This window comes from Salvelinus fontinalis, chromosome 2 (assembly GCF_029448725.1).
Source record: "Salvelinus fontinalis isolate EN_2023a chromosome 2, ASM2944872v1, whole genome shotgun sequence".
Lineage (NCBI taxonomy): Eukaryota > Metazoa > Chordata > Actinopteri > Salmoniformes > Salmonidae > Salvelinus > Salvelinus fontinalis.
Window position 1 is genome coordinate 49,954,122 of NC_074666.1, and position 24,892 is coordinate 49,979,013.

General features: G+C 41.9%; 1 protein-coding gene across 1 annotated transcript in view; it reads left to right on the forward strand.

Moving 5' to 3' along the window:
* The window catches only part of LOC129820248 (kin of IRRE-like protein 3), a 333,546-nt gene that overhangs the window by 263,427 nt on the left and 45,227 nt on the right, over positions 1–24,892 (forward strand). Inside the window, exon 6 of the mRNA XM_055877288.1 lies at positions 9,150–9,255. Coding sequence (XP_055733263.1) covers positions 9,150–9,255 — 106 coding nt within the window. The remainder of the gene's footprint in view (positions 1–9,149; positions 9,256–24,892) is intronic.

Below are 24,892 nucleotides of genomic sequence, written 5' to 3' on the forward strand. Positions count from 1 at the left end.
AGCGGCACACCCCCCCCCCCCCCACTGAAAAACCAGTGCCGCGAAATTCAAAAAAAATATTTTTTTTAAATATTTAACTTTCACACATTAAAGTCCAATACAGCTAATGAAAGACACAGATCTTGTGAATCCAGTCAACATTTCCGATTTTTAAAATGTTTTACAGGGAAGACACAATATGTAAAGATGTACATCTATTACCTAAAAACACATTAGCATAATCCACCATCTTTTATTTGTCCACCAACACCAGTAGCCATCACCAATTCGGCTAAACTAAGATATTTATAGCCCCTAACCAACAAAAAAACTCATTAGATGACAGTCTGATAACATATTTATGGTATGGGATAGGTTTTGTTAGAAAAAAGTGCATATTTCAGGTATATGGCATAGTTTACAATTGCACCCACCGTCACAAATGGACTAGAATAATTACAATGAGCAACGTGTTTACCTAACTACTAATCATCAAACATTTCGTAAAAATACACAGCATACACGAATCGAAAGACACAGATCCTGTGAATACAGACAATATTTCAGATTTTCTAAGTGTCTTACAGCGAAAACACAATAAATCGTTATATTAGCTTAGCACATAGCAATTAGCAGCCCAGCATTGATTCTAGCCAAAGTGAGCGATAAAAGTCAACATCGCCAAAAGATATTAATTTTTTCACTAACCTTCTCAGAATTCTTCCGATGACACTCCTGTAACATCACATTACAACATGCATATACAGTTTGATCGAAAATGTTTATATTTAGCCACCAAAATCATGGTTAGACAATGTGAAATGTAGACAAGCTGGTAAAGAAAAAGTCCTTGCGCCACTTAGACAGTGATCTACTCTTATACATAAATACTCATAAACGTGACTAAAAAATATAGGGTGGACAGGGATTGATAGACAATTTAATTCTTAATACAATTGCGTTATTACATTTTTTAATTTATCCTTACTTTTCAATACAGTTTGCGCCAAGCGAAGCTACGTCAAAAAACATGGCGTCCTAAGCCACTAAAATGTTTCGACAGAAACACGATTTATCATAATAAAAATGTCCTACCTTGAGCTGTTCTTCCATCAGTATCTTGGGCAAAGGATCCTTTCTTGGGAGAAATCGTCTTTTGGTGGAAAGCTGTCCTCTTGCCATGTGGAAATGTCAACTGCGTTCGGGATGAACTGAAAAGCGTGCCCAACTTTTCACATCGTTGCAAAAATAAATGTCCCAAAATCGCACTAAACGGATATAAATTGCTATAAAACGCTTTAAATTAACTACCTTATGATGTTTTTAACTCCTATAACGAGTGAAAAGATGACCGGAGAAATATAACAGGCTAAACTAACGCTTGGAACAGGTGCGCGCCGGTGTCCTCTAGGCTCATGACGCAGCTCCCAAAGAATGACTAGCTTCAGGGTTTTTTCATTTGTAGGGCCTGTGAACGCGCAATCGACCCCGTTGGAATCGTCATCACGTAAAGGCATCCAGGGGAAGACGTAAGAAGTGTCCGTATAGTCATAGCAACGACAGTGCCCTTTTAAATGACTTCAGAAGAGTGGCCAACATTTCTCAAATCTGACTCCATGTCACGGAAATTGCTGTAGAATGGGCTCTGTTCCACTTAGAGACAAAATTTCAACTCCTATAGAAACTATAGACTGTTTTCTATCCAATAATAATAATAATATGCATATTGTACGATCAAGGATTTTGTGGGAAGCCGTTTAAAAAATTAGCCAAATTAGCATAAATAGTCTAAACAGCGCCCCCATCCCCAACAGGTTAAAATAATGGACAATTGCTCCTGCAGCCCTGAACAGGACATGAGCAGTGAAAAATTGATGGATGGATTAAAACAAGTGAGAATAGGCCTCCCGGGTGGTGCAGTGGTCTTGAGCACTGCATCGCCACCAGAGTCTCTGGGTTCGCGCCCAGGCTCTGTCGCAGCCGGCCGCGACCGGGAGGTCCGTGGGGCGATGCACAATTGGCTTAGCGTTGTCCGGGTTAGGGAGGGTTTGGCCGGTAGGGATATCCTTGTCTCATTGCGCTCCAGCGACTCCTGTGGCGGGCCGGGCGCAGTGCGCGCTAACCGAGGGGGGCGGGTGCACTGTGTTTCCTCCGACACATTGGTGCGGCTGGCTTCCGGGTTGGAGGCGCGCTGTGTTAAGAAGCAGTGCGGCTTGGTTGGGTTGTGCTTCGGAGGACGCATGGCTTTCGACCTTCGTCTCTCCCGAGCCTGTACGGGAGTTGTAGCATGAGACAAGATAGTAATTACTAGCAATTGGATACCACGAAAATTGGGGAGAAAAGGGGAAAAAATAATAAATAAATCTCACCTTTTTTTTTTTTTTTTTTTTTTATCTGCGAGCCAGATGCAATCATCAAAAGAGCCACACCTGGCTCGGGAGCCATAGGTTCCCGACCCCTGAACTAGATGGTCCTCTTGCAGAAGATTTTTTGGTGCTGCACTTCTCCTGGAAAGATACGGTTGTGGTCTTAGCATTTTACACTTTGTGGAAGGGACGTAGGACAACATGCCTTTGTTGGTCCCATTCAGTTGATATCTTTACCATCTAGCATATTGTTGAGGCACAATGAGGGGACATTAGGAGCTGCTTTGTAGAGGAAGGATCAGTCAACAATGTGAATGGGCTGGGCTAAAGGTGTGAAAAGTCTTAGGAAGGCGGTTCTTGCACAGTATGAATTTATGTATGGGAGATTGATAAGAAATTGCACCTAAATCACTCAACACATTAACTGTCTAAGCATAACCCTGCACAACCAAAACTCCCTCATCTCAAAGTACTGTCTGTAAACCTCCTCCAGCCCATTGACTTTGACAGATAATTCTTGTCAATAGTTGCCCTTTCCACAGAAATTTGTATTGTGTTTTGAGAATCTGCAGAGAGAATAAAGCGGTTGTGTCATTACTGTTGTAGTCTTGATTGTATACCTTTCAGTGTTCCTTGCTGGTGGTGTCTGTCCCACAATCTGTTGTGCTCCATAACCGTAAGGTGTGTCCCCTCCCTCATGCTTGTGTACCCAAAAAGGCCCCCACTTTGGGGTATTTTTCAGCAGGGCACCGTGGAATGACTCCAGATAACCTGAGTTTTAGAAAAAAGGTGAAGAGGGATAAACTAAATGGATTACATGGTCTGGAAGGTACTCTGTGGTCCTCAGACTAAGTCTAATCACCTGTAACCCCATAACACAAATCATACAAACACTACCCAATTCATGTTTATACCATGCTTACTGTAAATGGACCTATCTTAGCTGTCAGCTTGTAAATATTTTGGCCAACTTATCTTCACCTTGTGCAGAGCTATAGGTTTGAAGTGCATGTTGGGGAACTCAGATTCTGTACCACCTACAACAAAACACACAATTTAACCACTCCACTAATTGCATTTATCTATATTTGACTGGCTAGCAAAGTATACCTAACAAGGACATTTCAATATTTTCAGCTTGCTGTTTGCTTAGTAGCCTCACTAAATTGGCAGCAAGCTTGCTAGCCAGCTGAGACTGGCTGAGAACCAATGAACCAACCATAAATGATTTATACACATGAGTTAGTTACTGTAGCTATATTGACAATTCTATTTTTAGTAACGGAGTGTTTTCCAGACTGTTGGAGTAGATGTCTACCAATTGAGATACTCTTTATTTGGTAACATTAGCTAGCTTACGTCAGTCAAAGATAGAACGAACAACCATGTTTGCTCTGCTGAAGGTAGCTACCAGTCTTGCAGTGACTACCATGGAATAGGCCAAATTGACTGACAGTGTATATACCAAAAGATAGCTAACTTGGCTGGCTAAGCTAGCAAGCTAGCTAACTTTAGGTTACCTGTAATTCAGAATCTTAAATTTTTTGGAAAAAAATGGATGGTATCGCATCACTTCTCAGCTGTCGTCGAAATGGATTCCCCATCAGTTAAGCCTGAAAATCCCTCGGATAGTCTTTGGTCACCGCATCATTCTTGATAGCCACAAGCCACTGGCAGAAGCGGGATAAATCTTGTTTGTAATTAGCACTGCCAGGCACAGAACACTACACGGGCATGATGAAAAACTGTGAAAAACAAACGTTTTCTAAAGAAAACTTGCCTTTAGAAGTTCTGAGATTACTATGTGTTGGTCGTACGAAGTAAACAACGTCATTATTCAAGTTTGTGGGCACGATCAGCATTCGCTATGAATGCCAGACTTTGTGGTTCACTATGAGCAGACGAATACAAAGGGAGTCGAAACTTCTCAATTCTACATGTGAAATTAAAATGTGCTAGTTCTAGCTTGTGGTTTGGATAATTGTGATGTTTATGATTAAAAACATAATGTTGTGAATATAGTAATGACTTTATGCTATGACAGAGCCAGGGTGAAATGCCCCTTTAAGTCTGATTTTGTAGTAGGAAGAATAGTTGCTGCTTCTGCAAAAGCTAATAGGGAACCGAATTAAACATTTTACAATTTCAATTAACCGCAATATGTCATTAATCACTATTTCAGCAAATGCTGCACTGGGTGTTTAAAGGGATGGCGATATTTACTTCCAAAGATTCAGATTAACTTATGGATACCATTTGTATGTATCTGCATCCAGTAAGAAGAAAGTTAGTTAGTTTCGAGAGCCAATGCTCGCTAGCATAGGCGAAATGACTGAAAATCTAGCATGCTAACTGTTCCCATAGACTTCCAATAGTCAAGCTAATGCTAGTTAGCAATATTCCAGTCAAGCTAACGCTAGTTAGCAATTGGGCAAAGGTTTGATAGCAACATCCTTCAATTTTCACACAGAAACATAAAAATTGTATCCACTCATTCATCTGACTGAAGTAAAGGGCTTCATTGCCAAAATCCTGAACTATGCCTTTAATTTCATTGAGCCCTAGATGCTGTCGTCATATCCAATGTTGGTTAACACATCCTCTCTCCCTGTCTAAGGGGGGGGGGGGGGGGTGTTCATTAGGCACCAAAACAGAAAAGGGAGTGAAACATGGGGATTAGCTGGACTTTTTAGCATTATTACATACAGCCAGAAATAACTATTGGATATCAGAGCGACGGTCTCTCACCAAGATTACGACCAGGAATACGACTTTCCCGAATTTGATATTTTGTTCGTACCCCCCAGGGCAATTGAACTTATCCCAGCGGCTGCTCCAAGACGCTGCTGGCTGAGAAGAGGTATTCGGCCTGGACTTCTAGTCCGTCTCAGGAGGCGTGCACACCATCCACTGCTTCCGAGTATATTACTCGCTAATGTTCAGTCTCTGGATAATGAAGTAGAGGAGCTCCTTCCAGAAAAACATCAGGGTCTGTAACATACTGTTTCACGGAATCATGGCTCTTTCCGGATATACTGTCCCCGTCCATACAGCCAGCTGGGTTCTCAGTACATCGCGCAGACAGGAATAAAGAACTCTCCGGGAAGAATAAAGGCAGTGGTGTATCTTTCATGATTACCTAGTCATGATGAGATTGTGATAACCTACAGACACTCAAGTACTTTTGTTCACCAAACCTAAAAAACCTCACAATCAAATGCCAACCGTATTACCTCCCAAGAAAATTATCTTTGGTTATAGTCACAGCTGTGTATTTTCCCCTAAAGCCGAAACTACGACAATCTGAACTACACTAGGCTTTGTGCGAACTGGAAACCACATATCCTGAGGCTGCATTTATTGAGGCTGGGGATTTTAACAAGGCAAATTGAGGAAAACGCTACCGAAGTTCTATCAACACATTGACTGTAGTACTCACGCTATCAGATCACGACTTCATTCTGCTTCTCCCTTCCTATAGGCAGAAACTTTTCCTTGCTAGGGTCTGTTCAACCCAAGTCTGACCAATCGGAATCCATGCTTCAAGATTGTTTTGATTACATGGACTGGGATATGTTCCAGGTAGCCTCTGAGAATAACATTGACAAATACATGGACACGGTGACTGAGTTCAATAGGAAGTGTATATGCAACGTTGTTCCCACTGTGACTATTTAAACCTATCCAAATCAGAAACAGTGGATAGACGGTACCATTCGTGCAAAAATTAAAGTGCGAACCACCACATTTAACCATGACAAGGTGACTCGGCATAAGGTTGAATACAAACAGTGTAGTTATTCCCTCCGTAAGGCAATCAAACAGGCAAAAACGTAAGTACAGAGACAAAGTAAAGTTGCAATTCAATGGATCAGACATGAAACAATCATGAATTGTTTGAACAAAGGGACTATCAGCCATGTCGCGGACACAGACGTTTTGCTCCCGAACAAGCTAAACACCTCTCCTTCTCCGTGGCCGACGTGACTGAGACATTTAAGCGCGTTAAGCCTCGCAGGGCTGCCGGCCCAGACGGCTTCCCTAGCCGCGTCCGCAGACAGTGTTAACGGACATATTCAATCTCTCCCTATCCCAGTCTTCCTGATGGACCGACCCCAGGTGGTGACGGTAGGAAACAACACCTCCCCTTCTCTGATCCTCAACACTGGGGTCCTACAAGGGTGCGTGCACAGTCCCCCTCCTGTACTCCCTGTTCACCCATGACTGCGTGGCAACACAGGCCTCCAACTCAATAACTTTTGTAGACGACACAACAGTAGTAGGCCTGATTACCAACAATGACGAGACCCCCTACAGGGAGGAGTTGAGGGCCCTGGCGGAGTGGTGCCAGGAAAGTAACCTCTCCCTCAATGCCAACAAAACAAAGGAGCTGATTGTGGACTTTGAAACAGCAGAGGGAGCACAACCCTATCCACATCGACGGGACCTCAGTGGAGAAGGAGAAAAGCTACAAGTTCCTGCGTATACACATCACTGACGATCTGAAATGATTCAACCACACAGACAGTGTTGTAAAGAAGGCGCAACAGCACCTCTTCAGCCTCAGGAAGCTGAAGAAATGTGGCTTGTGCCCTAAGAACCTCACAAATGTTTACAGTTGTGGCAATTGCACTGTCTGCAACTGCAGGGCTCTCCAGAGGGTGGTGCGGTCTGCCCATTGCATCACCGTGGGCACACTGCCTGTCCTCCAAGACACCTACAGCACCCGATGTCACAGGAAGGGCAAAAAGATAATCAAGGACATCAACCACCCAAGCCAAGGCCTATTCACCCCTTTACCATCCAGAAAGTGAGGTCAGTACAGGTGCATCAAAGCTGGGTCAGAGAGACTGAAAAATTGCTTCTATCTCAAGGCCATCAGAATGTTAAATAGCATCACTAGCCGATTACCACCCGGTTACTCAACCATGCACCTTAAAGGCTGCTGCCCTATATACATAGACATGGAATCACTGGTCACTTTAACAATGGAACAATATTCACTTTAGTAATGTTTACATACTGCTTTACTTATTTCAAATGTACAGTCGTGGCCAAAAGTTTTGAGAATGACACAAATATTAATTTTCACAAAGTCTGCTGCCTCAGTTTGTATGATGGGAATTTGCATATACTCCAGAACGTTATGAAGAGTGATAAGATGAATTGCAAATAATTGCAAAGTCCCTCTTTGCCATGCAAATGCACGGAATCCCCCAAAAACATTTCCACTGCATTTCAGCCCTGCCACAAAAGGACCAGCTGACGTCATGCCAGTGATTCTCTCGTTAACACAGGTGTGAGTGTTGACGAGGACAAGGCTGGAGATCACTCTGTCATGCTGATTGAGTTCGAATAACAGACTGGAAGCTTCAAAAGGAGGATGGTACTTGGAATCATTGTTCTTCTTCTGTCAAACATGGTTACCTGTAAGGAAACACATGCCGTCATCATTGCTTTACGCAAAAAGGGCTTCACAGGCAAGGATATTGCTGCCAGTAAGATTGCACCTAAATCAACCATTTATCGGATCATCAAGAACTTCAAGGAAAGCGGTTCAATTGTTGTGAAGAAGGCTTCAGGGCGCCCAAGAAAGTCCAGCAAGTGCCAGGACCGTTTCCTAAAGTTGATTCAGCTGTGGGATCGGGGCACCACCAGTACAGAGCTTGCTCAGGAATGGCAGCAGGCAGGTGTGAGTGCATCTGCATGCACACTGAGGTGAAGACTTTTGGAGGGTGGCCTGGTGTCAAGAAGGGCAGCAAAGAAGCCACTTCTCTCCAGGAAAAACGTCAGGGACAGACTGATATTCTGCAAAAGGTACAGGGATTGGACTGCTGAGGACTGGGATAAAGTACTTTTCTCTGATGAATCCCCTTTCTGATTGTTTGGGGCATCCGGAGAAAATCTTGTCCGGAGAAGACAAGGTGAGCGCTACCATCAGTCCTGTGTCATGCCAACAGTAAAACATCCTGAGACCATTCATGTGTGGGGTTGCTTCTCAGCCAAGGGAGTGGGCTCACTCACAATTTTGCCTAAGAACACAGCCATGAATAAAGAATGGTACCAACACATCCTCCAAGAGTAACTTCTCCCAACCATCCAGGAACAGTTTGGTGACAAACAATGCCTTTTCCAGCATCATGGAGCACCTTACCATAAGGCAAAAGTGATAACTAAGTAGTGTGGGGAACAAAACATCGATATTTTGGGTCCATGGCCAAGAAACTCCCCAGCCCTTAATCCCATTGAGAACTTGTGGTCAATCCTCAAGAGGCGGTTGGACAAACGAAAAGCCACAAGTTCTGACAAACTCCAAGCATTGATTATGCAAGAATGGGCTGCCATCGGTCAGGATGTGGCCCATAAGTTAATTGACAGCATGCCAGGGCGGATTGCAGAGGTCTTGAAAGAGAAGGATCAGACCTGCAAATATTGTCTCTTTGCATCATGTAATTGTCAATAAAAGCCTTTGACACTTATGAAATGCTTGAAATTGTTAGTTACTATTGTACTTTTGGAGCTAGGAACTCAAGCATTTTGCTACACCCGTAATAACATCTGATAAATGTGTGCATGTGACCAGTAAAATGTTATATTGATTTTGACTTGTCCAATACAAAATTATTACAAATTTTGTAAATTCAATTTTGGTAGCGTGCCCTAACGAGCACGACCCAGGCACAGACTCACCTGTACGATGTCCATAGGACAGCCTCAGTCTCGGCAGGACTTGAGGCTGTGCTAATATTAACACCATACTCTGGCATTGGTTTATAGACTAACCCTCTGTTCTCTCCCATGTAGACCTGCCCCTGGTCAACCTATCTGTGGAGCCCCAGCCCATAATGGAGGGCAATCTGGTAAAGTTCCACTGCTCTGCCAAAGCTAACCCACCAGTCATCCACTACAGGTGAGATAGTACACCTGCATATACACACACACACACACACACACACACACACACACACACACACACACACACACACACACACACACACTCTCTTCCTCACACACACACGTCTATTTTTCTCTCCAATTTAAATCTTTGGTTTGGGTGACCCAAAATCTCCACTTTTTGATGCCCTTATTGTGTTCAGTAGGCCTATATACACACAATCTACTTTCCGCTCATGTTTATGCACACAGGCTACTTTAGGAGTTCCGTAGTCTCTCTGTCCATGTTCTGCTGCTCTTCTGGGGTATAACACAGGAAACAACCACATACAGTTGAAGTCGGAAGTTTACATACACTTAGGTTGGTGTCATTAAAAGTAATTTTTCAACCACTCCACAAATTTCTTGTTAACAAACTATAGTTTTGGCAAGTCGGTTAGGACATCTACTTTGTACATGACAAGTATTCTTCCAGTACTTCTTCCAACAATTGTTCAGAGACATTATTTCACTGTATCACAATTCCAGTGGGTCAGAAGTTTACATCGTCTAAGTTGACTGTGCCTTTAAACAGCTTGGGAAATTCCCCAAAATTATGCCATGGCTTTAGAAGCTTCCGATAGGCTAAATGACATCATTTGAGTCAATTGGAGGTGTACCTGTACCTGAGTGCCTTTTTGCTTGACATCATGGAGAAATCAAAAGAAATCAGCAAGACCTCTGAAAAAAGTTGTAGACCTCCACAAGTCTGATTCATCTTTGGGAGCAATTTCTAAATGCCTGAAGGTACCACGTTCATCTGTACAAACAATAGTACGCAAGTATAAACACCATGGGATCACACAGCCATCATCCCCCTCAGGAAGGAGACGTTCTTGTGAAGATGGAGGAAACCGGTACAAAAAGTATCTATATCCACAGTAAAACAAGTCCTAAATCGACATAATCTGAAAGGCCATACTTTTTGGAGAAATGTCCTCTGGTTTGATGAAACAAAAATAGAACTGTTTGGCCATAATGACCATCGTTATGTTTGGAGGAAAAAGGGAGATGCTTGCAAGCTGAAGAACACAATCCTAACTGTGAAGCAGGGGGGTGGCATTATCATGTTGTGGGGGCTCTTTGCTGCAGGAGGGACTGGTGCACTTCACAAAATAGATGGCATCATGTGGAAGGAAAATTATATGGATATATTGAAGCAACATCTCAAGACATCAGTCAGAAAGTTAAAGCTTGGTCTGAAATGGGTCTTCCAAATGGGCAATAACCCCAAGCATATGTACCAGTATAACTTTACGTCCGTCTCCTCGCCCATACCCGGGCGCGAACCAGGGACCCTCTGGACACATCAACAACTGACACCCACGAAGCATCGTTACCCATCGCTCCACAAAGGCCGCGGCCCTTGCAGAGCAAGGGGAACCACTACTTCTAGGTTTCAGAGCAAGTGACGTAACCGACTGAAAGGCTGCTAGCGCGCACCACCGCTAACTAGCTAGCCATTTCACATCCGTTACACATACTTCCAAATGTCACGCCCTGACTTTAGTTATATTTGGTTTCTTTATTATTTGGTTAGGTCAGGGTGTGACAAGGGTGGTTTGTTTAGTTTTTGTATTGTCTATGGGTTTTGTCTTGTCTAGGGTTTTTGTTATCTATGGGGATTTTGTATTGTCTAGGGGTAATTAGGTTGATGGTGGCCTGGATGGGTTTCCAATCAGAGACAGCTGTTTATCGTTGTCTCTGATTGGGGAGCCTATTTAGGTGGCCATTTTCCAAGTGGGTTTTGTGGGTAGTTGTCCTTGTTAGTTGCCTGGATGCACTACGTTGGCGTCACGTGTCGGTTTGATTTTTGTTGGCGACATCGGTAAATATAAATAAGTATGTACGCTCAAAACGCTATGCCTTGGTTCACTCTTTTAAACGGCCGTGACAGCAAAGTTGTGGCAAAATGGCTTAAGGACAAAAAATTGAAGGTATTGGAGTGGCCATCACAAAGCCCTGACCTCAATCCTATAGAAAATTTGTGGGCAGACCTGAAAAATAGTGTGCGAGCAAGGAGGCCTCCAAACCTGACTCTGTTACACTAGCTCTGTCGGGAGGATTGGGCCAAAATTCACCCAACGTATTGTGGGAAGCTTGTGGAAGGCTACTCAAAATGTTTGATCCAAGTAAAAAAAAAATGAAAGGCAATGCTACCAAATAATAATAATATTAAGTGTATGTAAACTTCTAACCCACTGGGAATGTAGTGAAAGAAATAAAATCTGAAATAAATCATTCTCTCTACTATTATTCTGACATTTCACATTCTTAAAATAAAGTGGTGATCCTAATTAACCTAAGACAGGGAATTGTTACTCGGATTAAATGTCAGGAATTGTGAAAAACTGAGTTTAAATGTATTTGGCTAAGGTGTATGTAATCTTCTGACTTCAACTGTAGGTTTCACATTGTTGTAGGTAGTCCGGGGTGGGGCAGGTGGTTAGTCGGCGTAAAAAAAGCGTGCTAAATGTACCCAGATCTCCCCTTAGACCTTAACTCCTTGACAGCAGCTGGCATCTCATTGATTATAGATGGGCGGGGGTCCCTGAGACGATGGCAGTTATATCTCTGCCATATGCCTGTGCAGGGGGGGGATAACAAGCGCTGACTGAGGAAAGTGTGAGCTAACACAAGCATTCATTTTGGTTAATTCCCAGCCACCCTAACCAAAAAATAAGATGAGGTCTGTCTGCAGTATGCATGTGGAAGGGGTTGTGTCATCTACCATCATTAACTTCCCATCATTCACTTTGGGAAGTTTACATTTACCTCGTTTTGTTATAACATCTTTGGTCTGACCAACATTAACGTAACACACAGAAGGCATTGAACAATGTCAACAAACATGGCTCCACACATTATTGGCAATTAGCTTAGCATTAGCTTATCATAATCAGCACAACATTCAAAAAAGTATTTTACACACATCATTTGTTTCCAATACAATCTATGCAAGAATCAGAATGCAGGACTTGAAACCGTGAATAAAAGAGTAAATAAATTATTAAGACACAAACCATTTTCTGAAGGTGATTTATTGATACAGTTGGTGTGTGCTGGCAACCAATCACATCAACCCTGATACTCGCTTGGAGCCATTCGGTGTTGTTGTTTATGTATATAGCTAGTTGGCTAAGCTGTAGCCTTAGCAATTTCTTTCAAAAGGAGACCCCAGATATGTGGAAATTATGGAGGTTTTTGTTTATTCTGACAAAGAATCTGAGTATTAAAATTTGGAATCAGATTCTGACAGTAACAGTGAGGAGTTGCCCCCCAGCCTTGTGGCCATTGAGAACCCTGAATCTGAAGACCCCTTGCCCACTGACAAAGTCCCAGATCCCTCTGAAGATGCTGGTGGTGATGGAGGCAGACCAACAGTGGGTGAAGTACGGAGGGGCTGTGGTAGCTGAAAGGCCGCCAGCCATTTCACTCCTCCTCTGGCCCTGCTTTTGGCTTTGATGAGTCCTAGTCTGGAATGCAAAGCCCCCTTGCGATCTCCCTCTGAGTCAGAGTGCTTTAAGCTGTTTCTGACAGAGGAGCAGGTGGGAGACAGTGGAGGAGATCAATCGCTAGGCCTTGGAGCTACAGTAGAAGAGAAATCCAGGATTGAGGGGGAAGCTTGCTAAATGGATGAAAACCACAATGAGTGAAATGTATACCTTCCTGGTAACAGTCCTTCTCGTGGGAATAGTGAAGTAGAACTCTGTAAGGGAATACTGGAGCACGGATCCTATGTTTGCAACTCCCTTCTTTGCCACCCCCTTTTCCCAAGACCGCTTCCTAGTTCTGCTGCTATGCCTGAATTTCATAGAAAATGCTGCTGCCAACATAAATGTTCTCACCAGCCTGACATCAGCATTTGGATGGGACTTTGTGCCATACAAGGACCTATGCATTGACGAGTCCCTGATGTTACGGAAGGGTAGGCTGGCGTTCTGTCAATACATTCCTTTCAAAAGGCACAGGTTTGGGGTCAAGTTCTTTATGTGTGACGTATAGACAGGATTTGTCAAGGACATTATAGTCTACACGGGTCCACCACTGACATCCAACATTCGTGGTAATGACCATGCTGGCTCCTCATTTCAGGAAGGGCCACACTTTGTATGTGGACAGCTGGCTTAGCAGTCTTACACTCTTCCAGCATCTGCTCTCCAACAACAAATCAAATCAAATGTTATTGCTCACATACACTTGCTTAGCAGATGTAATTGCAGGATTTGAGTCCCTGGCGGCATAGTGTGTTATTTATGGTAGGCTTTGTTACTTTGGTCCCAGCTCTCTGCAGGTCATTCACTAGGTCCCCCCGTGTGGTTCTGGGATTTTTGCTCACCGTTCTTGTGATCATTTTGACCCCACAGGGTGAGATTTTGCGTGGAGCCCCAGATCGAGGGAGATTATCAGTGGTCTTGTATGTCTTCCATTTCCTACAAATTGCTCCCACAGTTGATTTCTTCAAACCAAGCTGGTTACCTATTGCAGATTCAGTCTTCCCAGCCTGGTGCAGGTCTACAATTTTGTTTCTGGTGTCCTTTGACAGCTCTTTGGTCTTAGCCATAGTGGAGTTTGGAGTGTGACTGTTTGAGGTTGTGGACAGGTGTCTTTTATACTGATAGCAAGTTCAAACAGGTGCCATTAATACAGGTAACGAGTGGAGGACAGAGGAGCCTCTTAAAGAAGAAGTTCAGGTCTGTGAGAGCCAGAAATCTTGCTTGTTTGTAGGTGACCAAATACTTATTTTCCACCATAATTTGCAAATAAATTCATTAAAAATCCTACAATGTGATTTTCAGGATTTTTTCCCCTCATTTTGTCTGTCATAGTTGAAGTGTACCTATGATGAAAATTACAGGCCTCTCTCATCTTTTTAAGTGGGAGAACTTGCACAATTGGTGGCTGACTAAATACTTTTTTTGCCCCACTGTATATGTGTGTACCTTGTGACATACCCCTGTGCTTGGGGGAGTACCATACAATCAGGCACTATTGAGAAAATCTGCCGCAATTACTGACTGACTGAGTGATTTGACAGGTGACCTGCCATGATACTATGACTTGGGGGTAGGAATGGTGGGGGGTAGGAATGCAGTTTTTGATGTTAAACCACTACATGAATATTGAAATATGGGTTATGCATAACTATACTGACATGACAGTTGTCAGTCTTCCCTTGCATTTTTCCTCATGTTTTTGTTTGTTGTTCAATAAAATAAATGCCTATGTCTTTTGTTGTTTTTCTCTCCAGTTAAACTGTAAAGGAGTGTAGATTCAAACAGTATATTGCTGCATTCAAACGCTGGCCTCAATCTTCAGCATGAAAGATGGCAAATTGTTTTCAATATTGTTTGTGTGCGTGGTTTCTGAAAGTACTAAATAAATATGAAATATTCGTAATTAGAATACAATATCAGAAAATAGCAATAGAAAAAACATTACACAAAATAATCAATTTCATTTACAACATGAGAATTTTGAATGATCTACATAAGAAGCAGTAACTGAAGTGCTCCACAAGGGCTCCGCAAGAGGGCAGGGCAGGACAGAGGTATGCTAAACACGCCAAATGAATACAGTGCCTTGCAAAAGTATTCATCCCCCTTGGCATTTTCCCCATTTTGTTGCATTACAACCTGTAATTTAAATGGATTTATATTTGGATTTCATGTAATGGACATACACAAAATTGTCCAAATTGGTGAAGTGAAAAAAAAAAAAATACTGTAAAAAAGTACAGAAAAATTGTGCATGGACATGTATTGACCCCCTTAATAAGATCTGGTGCCACCAATTACCTAAATACGTCAAATAATTAGTTAAACAAAGTCCACTTATGTGCAATCTTAGTGTCACATGATCTCAATAAAATGTTCATGAAATCACAAGTCCAAGACACCAAATGAAAGATACACATCTTGTCAATCAAGCCATCATTTATGATTTTTAAAATGTTTTACAGGGAAGACACAATATGTAAATCTATTAGCTAACCACGTTAGCAAAAGACACCACTTTTTTACTCCACCATTTTTTTACTCCATCAGTAGCTATCACAAATTCGACCAAATAAAGATATAAATAGCCACTAACCAAGAAACAACTTCATCAGATGACAGTCTGATAACATATGTATTGTACAGCATATGTTTTGTTAGAAAAATGTGCATATTTCAGGTATAAATCATAGTTTACCATTGCAGCCACTATCACAACTCTCACCAAAGCGACTAGAATAACTACAGAGACCATCGTGTATTAGCTAATTACTCATCATAAAACATTTCTTAAAAATACACAGCGTACAGCAAGTGAAAGACACAGATCTTGTGAATCCAGCCAATATTTCAGATTTTCTAAGTGTTTTACAGCGAAAACACAATATAGCGTTATATTAGCTTACCACAATAGCAAACATCACAACAGCATTGATTCAAGGCAAAAATAGCGATAACCACCAAAATATATAAATTTTTTCACTAACCTTCTCAGAATTCTTCAGATGACAGTCCTATAACATCATATTACACAATGCATATAGAGTTTGTTCAAAAATGTGCATATTTAGCGGCACAAATCGTGCTTATACAATGTGATTAGTGGCCAAAACTTCAAGCAATCTGTCCGGCGCCATCTTGGAGAAGCACCTATTCTAATCGAAAACTATTCAATAACTTGACTAAAAAAATACAGGTTGGACAGCAATTGAAAGACAAATTAGTTCTTAATGCAATCGCTGGGTTACATTTTTTCAATTAACGTTACTTCAAAATACAGCGTGCGATAAAGCGAGGCTGCACTGCAAGTAATGGCGTCTTATGCATTTGACATTTTTCAACAGAACAACGAATTATCAGCATAAATAGTTCTTACTTTTTGATGAACTCTCATCAGAATCCTGGGAAAGGTGTCCTTTGTCCAAAATAATCGTTGCTAGGTTGTATAACGTCCTCTTCAACGTAGCAATTAGCAGTAAACATTAGCCATGTGGCAAAGACGTGTCCGACTCACTAAAACGCAGTACAAATAAATATCCGAAAATCGCAATATACCGATATAAACTGATATAACTCGGTTTAATATAACAAGATTATGATGTCTTTAAAGCCTATATCGAATAAAAACACAGCCGGAAATGTCTAAGATCTATAACCGATGGTTCTAGTACAATATGCCAAGGTCCTCAGTGCGTCAGAGCGAAGAGGGAAAAGAACATCCACGTCTTTGCCAAGTGATTTATAACCTTTGAGATCTACGTAGAGACTCCATTTCAAGTCTCCCTATTTGCTAACAACCAGGGGAAGGCGTATGCAGTGCATCTCAACCAATAGAAGACAGGCAGATTTATACACAGGTCTCAGAGCAGCTTGGAAAATTTGGCATTCTCACATACACATAGGAAAATTGCTCTAAGTCCAGTTCTGTTTCACTCACAGATATAATTCAAACGGTTTTAGAAACTAGAGAGTGTTTTCTATCCAATAGTAATAATAATATGCATATTGTACGAGCAAGAATTGAGTACGAGGCAGTTTAATTTGGGAACGTCATTATTACAAAGTGCTAACAGCTCCCCCTATTGACAAGAAGTTAAGGAATGATGGATGGCGCAAAATACAGGGAAATCTTGAGGGAAACCTGTTTCAGTTTTACAGAGATTTGAGACTGGGACGGAGGTTCACCTTCCAGCAGGACAATGACCCTAAGCATACTCCTAAAACAACACTTGAGTGGTTTAAGGGGAAACATTTTAATATCTTGGAATGGCTTAGTCAATGTCCAGACCTCAATCCAATTGAGAATCTGTGGTATGACTTAAAGTTTGCTGTACACCAGCGAAACCCATCCAACTTGAAGGAGATGGAGCAGTTTTGCCTTGAAGAATGGACAAAAATCCCAGTGGCTAGATGTACCAAGCTAATAGAGACATACCCCAAGAGACTTGCAGCTTTAATTGCTGCAAAAGGTGGCTCTACAAAGTTTTGACTTTGGTGGGGTTGAGTACTTACGCATTTTCAAGTTTTCATTTTTTTGGTCTTATGTCTTGTTAGACAAGAAAAAATATTTTGCATCTTCAAAGTGGTAGGCATGCTGTGTAAATCAAATGATACAAACCCCCAAAGAATCAATTTTAATTCCAGGTTGTTAGGCAACAAAATAGGAAAAATGCCAAGGGGGTTGAATACTTTTGCAAGCCACTGTGTACACAGGTCAATGGTCATGATGAGGGCAGCTTCAAAGAAGCTAATAGTTCGCTGACGCCATTAGCATTGTTTTTACAGAACTAATAGATTACTTTATACAAGCACAATTGAGTATAACGTAATTGTTCTGAAATCAGTACCTTGCGTGGTTACAAAGGAATGCACACGCTCAATACATAAACACATACATACAGTTGAATTCGGAAGTTTACATACACTTAGGTTGGAGTCATTAAAACACTTTTGTACCCGTTTCCTCCAGCATCTTCACAAGGTCCTTTGCTGTTGTTCTGGGATTGATTTGCACTTTTTGCTCCAAAGTACGTTCATCTCTAGGAGACAGAACGCGTCTCATTTCTGAGCAGTATGACAGCTGCATAGTCCCATGGTGTTTATACTTGCGTACTATTGTTTGTACAGATGAACGTGGTACCTTCAGGCATTTGGAAATTGCTCCCAAGGATGACCCAGACTTGTGGGGGTCTTAGCTGATTCCTGTTGAATTTCCATAGTTAGTGTATGTAAACTTCTGAGCCACTGGAATTGTGATACAGTGAATTATGAGTGAAATAATCTCTGTAAACAATTTTGGGAAAAATTACTTGTCATGCACAAAGTAGATGTCCTAACAGACTTGCCAAAACTATAGTTTGTTAACAAGAAATGTGTGGAGTGGTTGAAAAACAAGTTTTAATGACAACCTGGAGTCATTGTGTTTTTAAACTTCCGACTTCAACTGTAAGTGTATGTAAACTTCTGACTTCAGCTGTATATAACTTGCAAATATTGTATAATCCAGGTGTGCAAAGCTCTTATGGCGCTTTGCACTGCATGGCAGTGCCATGCCGTGCCGTGAATATCACAGTTCCTATTTCATTTTCATTTTCCCATGGCCCGCATGATTCCTGAACCCAAGCATGATATTCATCCTTAAACAACATAAGGAAAACAACAATGAAAGCAATGCAGGCGCCAGCGGGAAAAAGTTTAGCATGTTCTATTCTGAGTCGAGAAAATGTCTGCATACTTGACCTGAGGAACCACTCATTGGGCTCTCACCGAAGAGAGACATTTGTCCGGCTCATCTAGCAAATCCTAATCTTACATTTGCATAACATGCCTCGTACGTAAATTGTCTGCAACAGTGAAATGGGCGACAACTACTTGAATTAATGAGGAGGCTGAACGCACCTCATTTCAAACTGTTGTTTGAAAATAACTTGTAATTGACAAGATTAAACATAGTTTATAGATAATTAGCAGGCAATTTGCCTTGGTTTGCAGGCAGCACGTGTTAACTGTCCTGTTGCGTAACAATCACATTTTGGAACAGTGAGCGCATTCTGACATCACACGCATAAAAAAAACTCACGCTGAGGAGACCAGCATGATTTTCCTGTGTTATATAATGAATTTAGTCTATGGGCCAGGAGAAACTTTAATCCATTATTTGGTTTGTTTTAAACAGCCATTTAAAAACGTCAGCTAAAAATCACTGTGAGAGAGAGGGGCAGCCGTACTGAAATACTGAACTTCCTTGAAGACAAGCACACACATATTTTTGACCAAAGTCCATTTTCAAAATAATCCTAGCCAAATTGAAAATCCTTCCCCTTCAAGGGACAATTAAATAAATATGTGTACTGTGTTTTTGCAAAAAGCTAAGGGATGGGGCTGGAGAAATGTTACTGCTCTCAAATTCAGAAACAGAGCTATGGGTGCAAGGACTGACCATCCATGACATCAAAATTATAGCTTTAACCATGTTATATATGCTATACAGTGTTTACATTGGAGTAATGTTCCTGTCGAGGTTTTGTCTTGTTCCCGGTTTGTTCCCGGGACGTCCCCAAGAACGATTTTAGGACATTCTCTGGACGTTGTGTCATGGACCATGAACAAACCGGGAACTAAACCAAACCTCCACAGGAACATGACACAATGTCTTGACATCCTTAGGTGACCATTTTGTGACACATTTATTGTTTCGAGGATAGGACCTGTCTGAAACATCCCCTTGCAGTCATTGAATGTCCCAACTACAAAGTCCTATCAGAACCAAAAAGAAACCTATTTGTAATGTTCCTTAGTGGTCATCAAAATACCTTTTTTATGACTTTATACTGCGACCAAACTGAGGCCTATACTGAAAGTCCATTTATGGTGTTGAGTATAACGTCATGTTTTAATGTTCCTAGAACGTTTTCAAAGGTCATTGAGATAACGTCTCGCCCAAACCCTAAAAGGGACCTTGTGTTAACGTCGCCTAATGTCCTTAGGACGTCCCCTTTTTGCCGGTAATGCATTTGACTTAGTAAATTGGGATTTGCTCCAGTGTGTATATGAACGGTACTTACTTAACGGTAAGGGCATTCATTTTAGGCAACCGAACAGTTGGAAAAGTTATTGTACACCTCTGAAGTAGTTCCAACAATAGGCACCTTATCACTGTGCTCAGGTAGCCTAGTGGTTAGCGCATTGGGCCAGTAACTGAAAGGTTGCTGGATCAAATCCCTGATCTGACAAGGTAAAAATATGTTGTTCTGCTCCTGAGCAAGGCTTTTAACCCATGGTTCTCCGGGCGCTGTGGATGTTGATTATGGCAGCCCCCCGCACCTCTCTGATTCAGAGGGGTTGGACTAAATGCAGAAGACACATTTCAGTTGTACAACTGATTAGGTATCCCCCTTTTCCAGGTATAGGCAGTAACCTAAATAAGAGCTATGAAGGACAGTTAGCACTGTGACTGTAGAGATAGAAGAACCTTTCCCAGCATCGTGAGGAAATGGACAGAGAGAGTGTGGGATTGGTCACACAAGCAGAAGTCCACAGCCCTCCCAACCCAGGAGAGAGAGGAGAGAATGGGAATCTACTGTAGAAGAAAGATTAGGGCCCTGACTTGATGCAAGAATCCTCTCTACTCCTCTGGTTCTGTACTAAATGGCACCCTATTTAATGCACTACTTTTGACCAGGGCCCACAAGGAAACCCATAGGGCTCTGGTCAAAAGTAGTGCACTAAAACAGGGAATAGGGTGCCATTTTGGACACATCACTACTATCTATTCTCTTTCAAGGGAAATACCTAGTCAGTTGTATAACTGAATGCATTCAACTGAAATGTGTCTTCCGCATTTAACCCAACCCTTCTGAATCGGAGAGTTGCGGGGGCTGACTTAATCGACATATTCAGCGCACAGGGAACAGTGGGTTAACTGACTTGCTCAGGGGCAGAACGACAGATTTTTACCTTGTCAACTCGGGATTCAGTCCAGCAACCTTTCGGTTACTGGCCCAATGTTCTAATCACTAGGCTACATGCCTTAAAGCTGCACACAGACAGGCTCGTTTCTCGCTGCCTTCTTAATGCCCTATTTGCATGGGATTAGTTTTACTGGGGGAGATAGGGTTATGTAATTATGTGCATGAGCACAAATCACCACATCCGTAATTTAAGTCCCATCCGAATCGGCCATGTCGGTTATTTCTACAAAGCAGGAGAGTAATAATTCCAGCCGGAAAAAAACTTCACGTGCAAATCGAAGTAATTAAAAAAAAAATGTTTGACAGGTGTTGCTCACGGTTTGAGCAAGAAAGCAATAACTAATTCGATAAAATGATGCGCTGCGCATAGCCTATATATGAATGGCCTACATGTATCAACATTCACAGTGAATGCTTTTGTTTATACGTTTTGTGCCAATGAATTGAACATTGCCAAATGCATCAGTAAAAAAACATTGTGCCTATTTAATGCAACCCTTGCTGTTAGATCGCAAAGCGGCATTACAACTGAGCTAAACTTTTGGAAATGACAAGTTCACTTTCTCATCCATAGCCTAAAAACACATCTCAAGTGCTGTCTACCTCACATCTGCAGACTGGGGGACATTTAGGACGTCTTCCACTGCGGATCGCTAAAATATCCTAATGATTATGATCACACTTCCTCAATCCAAATATTACGTCAACACTATACCAAAGATGGTTTGGTATGGTTTATAAACTTGGAAGCCAAGCTCGAGTTACCAGTGAAGCCTGTTATTGCCTGGACATGTTGAAAAATCTTCATGTCTAGAATAAAAACCTCCAGGCTTCCGTCATAACAGTCAATTTATTGAAAAAAAAGAACAAATTACAGGCGGCAGTTTGGTAATAATTACATACACAACCTTCTCTAGTAATACAAGTCCTGTGCGATTAGGGCTTTAGCCAATGCTTGGCTATTGATCACCAGAGAGCTACCATTTTCCTTGTGAAATGAGGAGTGTTCTTCCGATGCCTGAGAGGTCGGAGCAGGAAGCTGTCGATGCTATGAGGTTGGGCTTGGAATCTGGATGTAGGGGATAAGGAGGGATAGGAATAGGGAGGTATCTCTTATCTCAGACGCTCCAGACCTTTTACTCAGAGAAAGTATGATGGTTTGGAAGCGTGGAGAGACCTAACGGTTTGGAGATGAATATCTAATACTTCAGGTTACGTCCATAATGGTACCCTTTCTCTATATAGTGCACTTTGTTTGACCAGAACCATATGGGCCCTGGTCAAAAGTTGGGCAATATCTAGGGAATAGGGTGCAATTTGAGCTGTAGCCCAGGTGGTCTTTCATTCAAGCTCAATTGGGGGAAGAGAAAAACATGAAGGAGGGAGATGAGATCACCTTACAAAAAGATAAATAAACTCTGGAGAGTGGATGGTCCATTTTGTGAGAGATGCAGGCCATCTGGTTGAATGACAGCACAGAGGTGAAGGGGGGAGGGGTCCGGCAGCTAACTCCATTAGCAACTTTTTGTTTATAATAAAGCTGCAGAGAAAGAAAGAAAGCGAGAGAGAGGATAAAGTGGGGCAGGGAAGGGGAATGAGATGGTTTCGCTTGCAAAGAAAGTACGCTTCTTATCCTCACGGGGGTTTCTGGCGTTGGTGTCACTGCTGCTGTTGTTTTTGTCGCAGGGCAATTTGTGGTTCCTAATTTGTCACTTCTGAGGTGTCTGATGAAAAGACTCAATTGTGCAGATTTAGCTCGGCTTGTCAGCTGTTTGATGAGAAGGTGGGTGATTTGAACACAAATCGCTCTCTGTGTGTATCGACATGAACTAATTTGATTGTTGTTGTTTTATACAACAGGGTTCCTCTGGGAGGAGAGTGTGTGTGTATACATGCGTGAGTGTGTCTGTGTCTGTGCGCGACACCCTGCATTCGAATTGTACCGCAGAAGATCATAGAAAACATGAATAGCACTTCAAAAACTCAAAAAAGCTAAATGGATTCCTTCGTGCATACAGTTATGTGGGTTTACATGTTCAAAAGCGGTGCTCGTATATACGATCGTTACTGAATAATTCAGAAGTGACTGGGAAAGGATGGGCGTCAGACATGTAGCTCTGATCTGTTGCGAATCTGACATTCAGAGGCTTGAGAGAGAGCATATTGAGAAGGGATATTGAAGAAACATTGACAGCAGACAGCATCACCCTTTTGGAGTTCGTCTTTGCCATTTTCAAGCTGTGTTTTTCGAGTGCCATGGTAAGGCAGTAAAATATCTTCTGACTCATAGGCGATTTGGTTTACTTTGATCCCCTTCAATGCGGTCACGATCCCTTTCAACGCTGTGATGAAATATCTTTCGCAAAATGGCAGACCGTCATATGGCATCTGGTGTCTAGCTTGTACGGATTGCATTGCTTCTGTGGGTTCGTCCCAAATGGCATCTGATCCCCTCTATTGTGCATTACTTTTGACCAGGGCCCATTGGGAAACCTATTGGGCTCCAGTCAAATGTTGTGCGCTATATTGGAAATAGGGTGTCATTTGGGTCGCATCCTGTGTACACCCGATCTACAGGTAACTACCTAAATTTTGAAAACACTTGAGTAAATGTGGGATATAAAGTATATTTATGGCAGGTGTTTCCACAAAGGTGTGGTTCCTGAGTTAATTAAGCAATTAATATCCCATCATGCTTTGGGTATAAAAATGCTGGGCAGGCCATTATTTTAGCTGCCATGGCTATGGGATGACAATGTCCCCATCCACAGGGAAGGAGTGGTCAATTAATAGTTTGATGAGTTTGAAAATGATGTAAACCATATGCCGTGGCCGTCAGTCACCAGATCTCAACCCAATTGAACTCTTATGGGAGATTCTGGAGCGGTGCCGGAGACAGCGTTTTTAACCACCATCAACAAAACATGGAATTTCTGGTGGAAGAATAGTTTTTCATCCCTCCAATAGAATTCCAGACACGGTGCATTGAAGCTGTCGAATCCCCCCAGTAGAGTTCTATACCAAGGTGCATTGAAGCTGTTCTGGCTCATGGTGGCCCAACGCTCTATTAAGAGTTCATGTTGGTGTTTCTTTTAATTTGGCAGTTACATGTATCTTTGATTTGAATGCTAGATGAAACTTTAAAATGGACATTCCACAATTGAGAAATGTTTCTGGAAGGGAATGTCAACGCGGGCCTGGATGGTGCATCGAAAGTGAATGGTGTGTTCTACAACAGTACATACAGTCTGCTTCCCAAATGGTACCCTATTCCCTATGTAGTGCAATACATTTGACCAGGGCCCATAAGGCTCTGGTCAAATGTAGTGCACTATATAGGGAATAGGGTGCCATTTGTGACATAGTCGTAGATTTACAGCAATTGAACATAACACACATGAGAAAATGAAAACAGGACTTTTCGTGAATGTATGTATTTGGTTTTGACAAGAATTCGAAGGTAGTATATGTCTGTGTTGTCTGTATTCACAAAAAGTGTTCTGCCTGTTCATAATCTCATTATCTAAATGTTGACATCTATAACCAGGCCATCTTTTCTACCATAGCATTACACACAACCAACAGTGCATTGTTAAAATACAACAACACATTTTATTTTCAAATATGTTCGTCCTAGTTAATTATATATGATTTGTCGCTCTTTTCACTCCGAATCCTAAAGTTATGTTTTGTCCCGATGTATAGCCTAGCCTACATATGTAAGGGCTGTCGTTCTCCTCATCCTCGGACGAGGAGAGGAGAGAAGGATCATCAGACCAAAATGCAGCTTTCGGGAAATAAGCCATCTTTTTATTTACAACGACGATGGCAACACGAAAAACAAAACACTTTCAAATATACAAAACAAGAAAACAACGTCAACGAAACCTGAACATAAACTTACATAACTAAACGTAAACTCACGGACAGGAAACAGACGACATCAAAACGAAACGAACAGCCAAACAGTCCCGTATGGTTCAGACATTCGACGACACAGGAGACAATCACCCACAAACAAACAGTGAGAACACCCTACCTAAATATGACTCTTAATTAGAGGAGAACGCAAAACACCTGCCTCTAATTAAGAGCCATACCAGGCAACCACAACCAACATAGAAACAGATAACATAGACTGCCCACC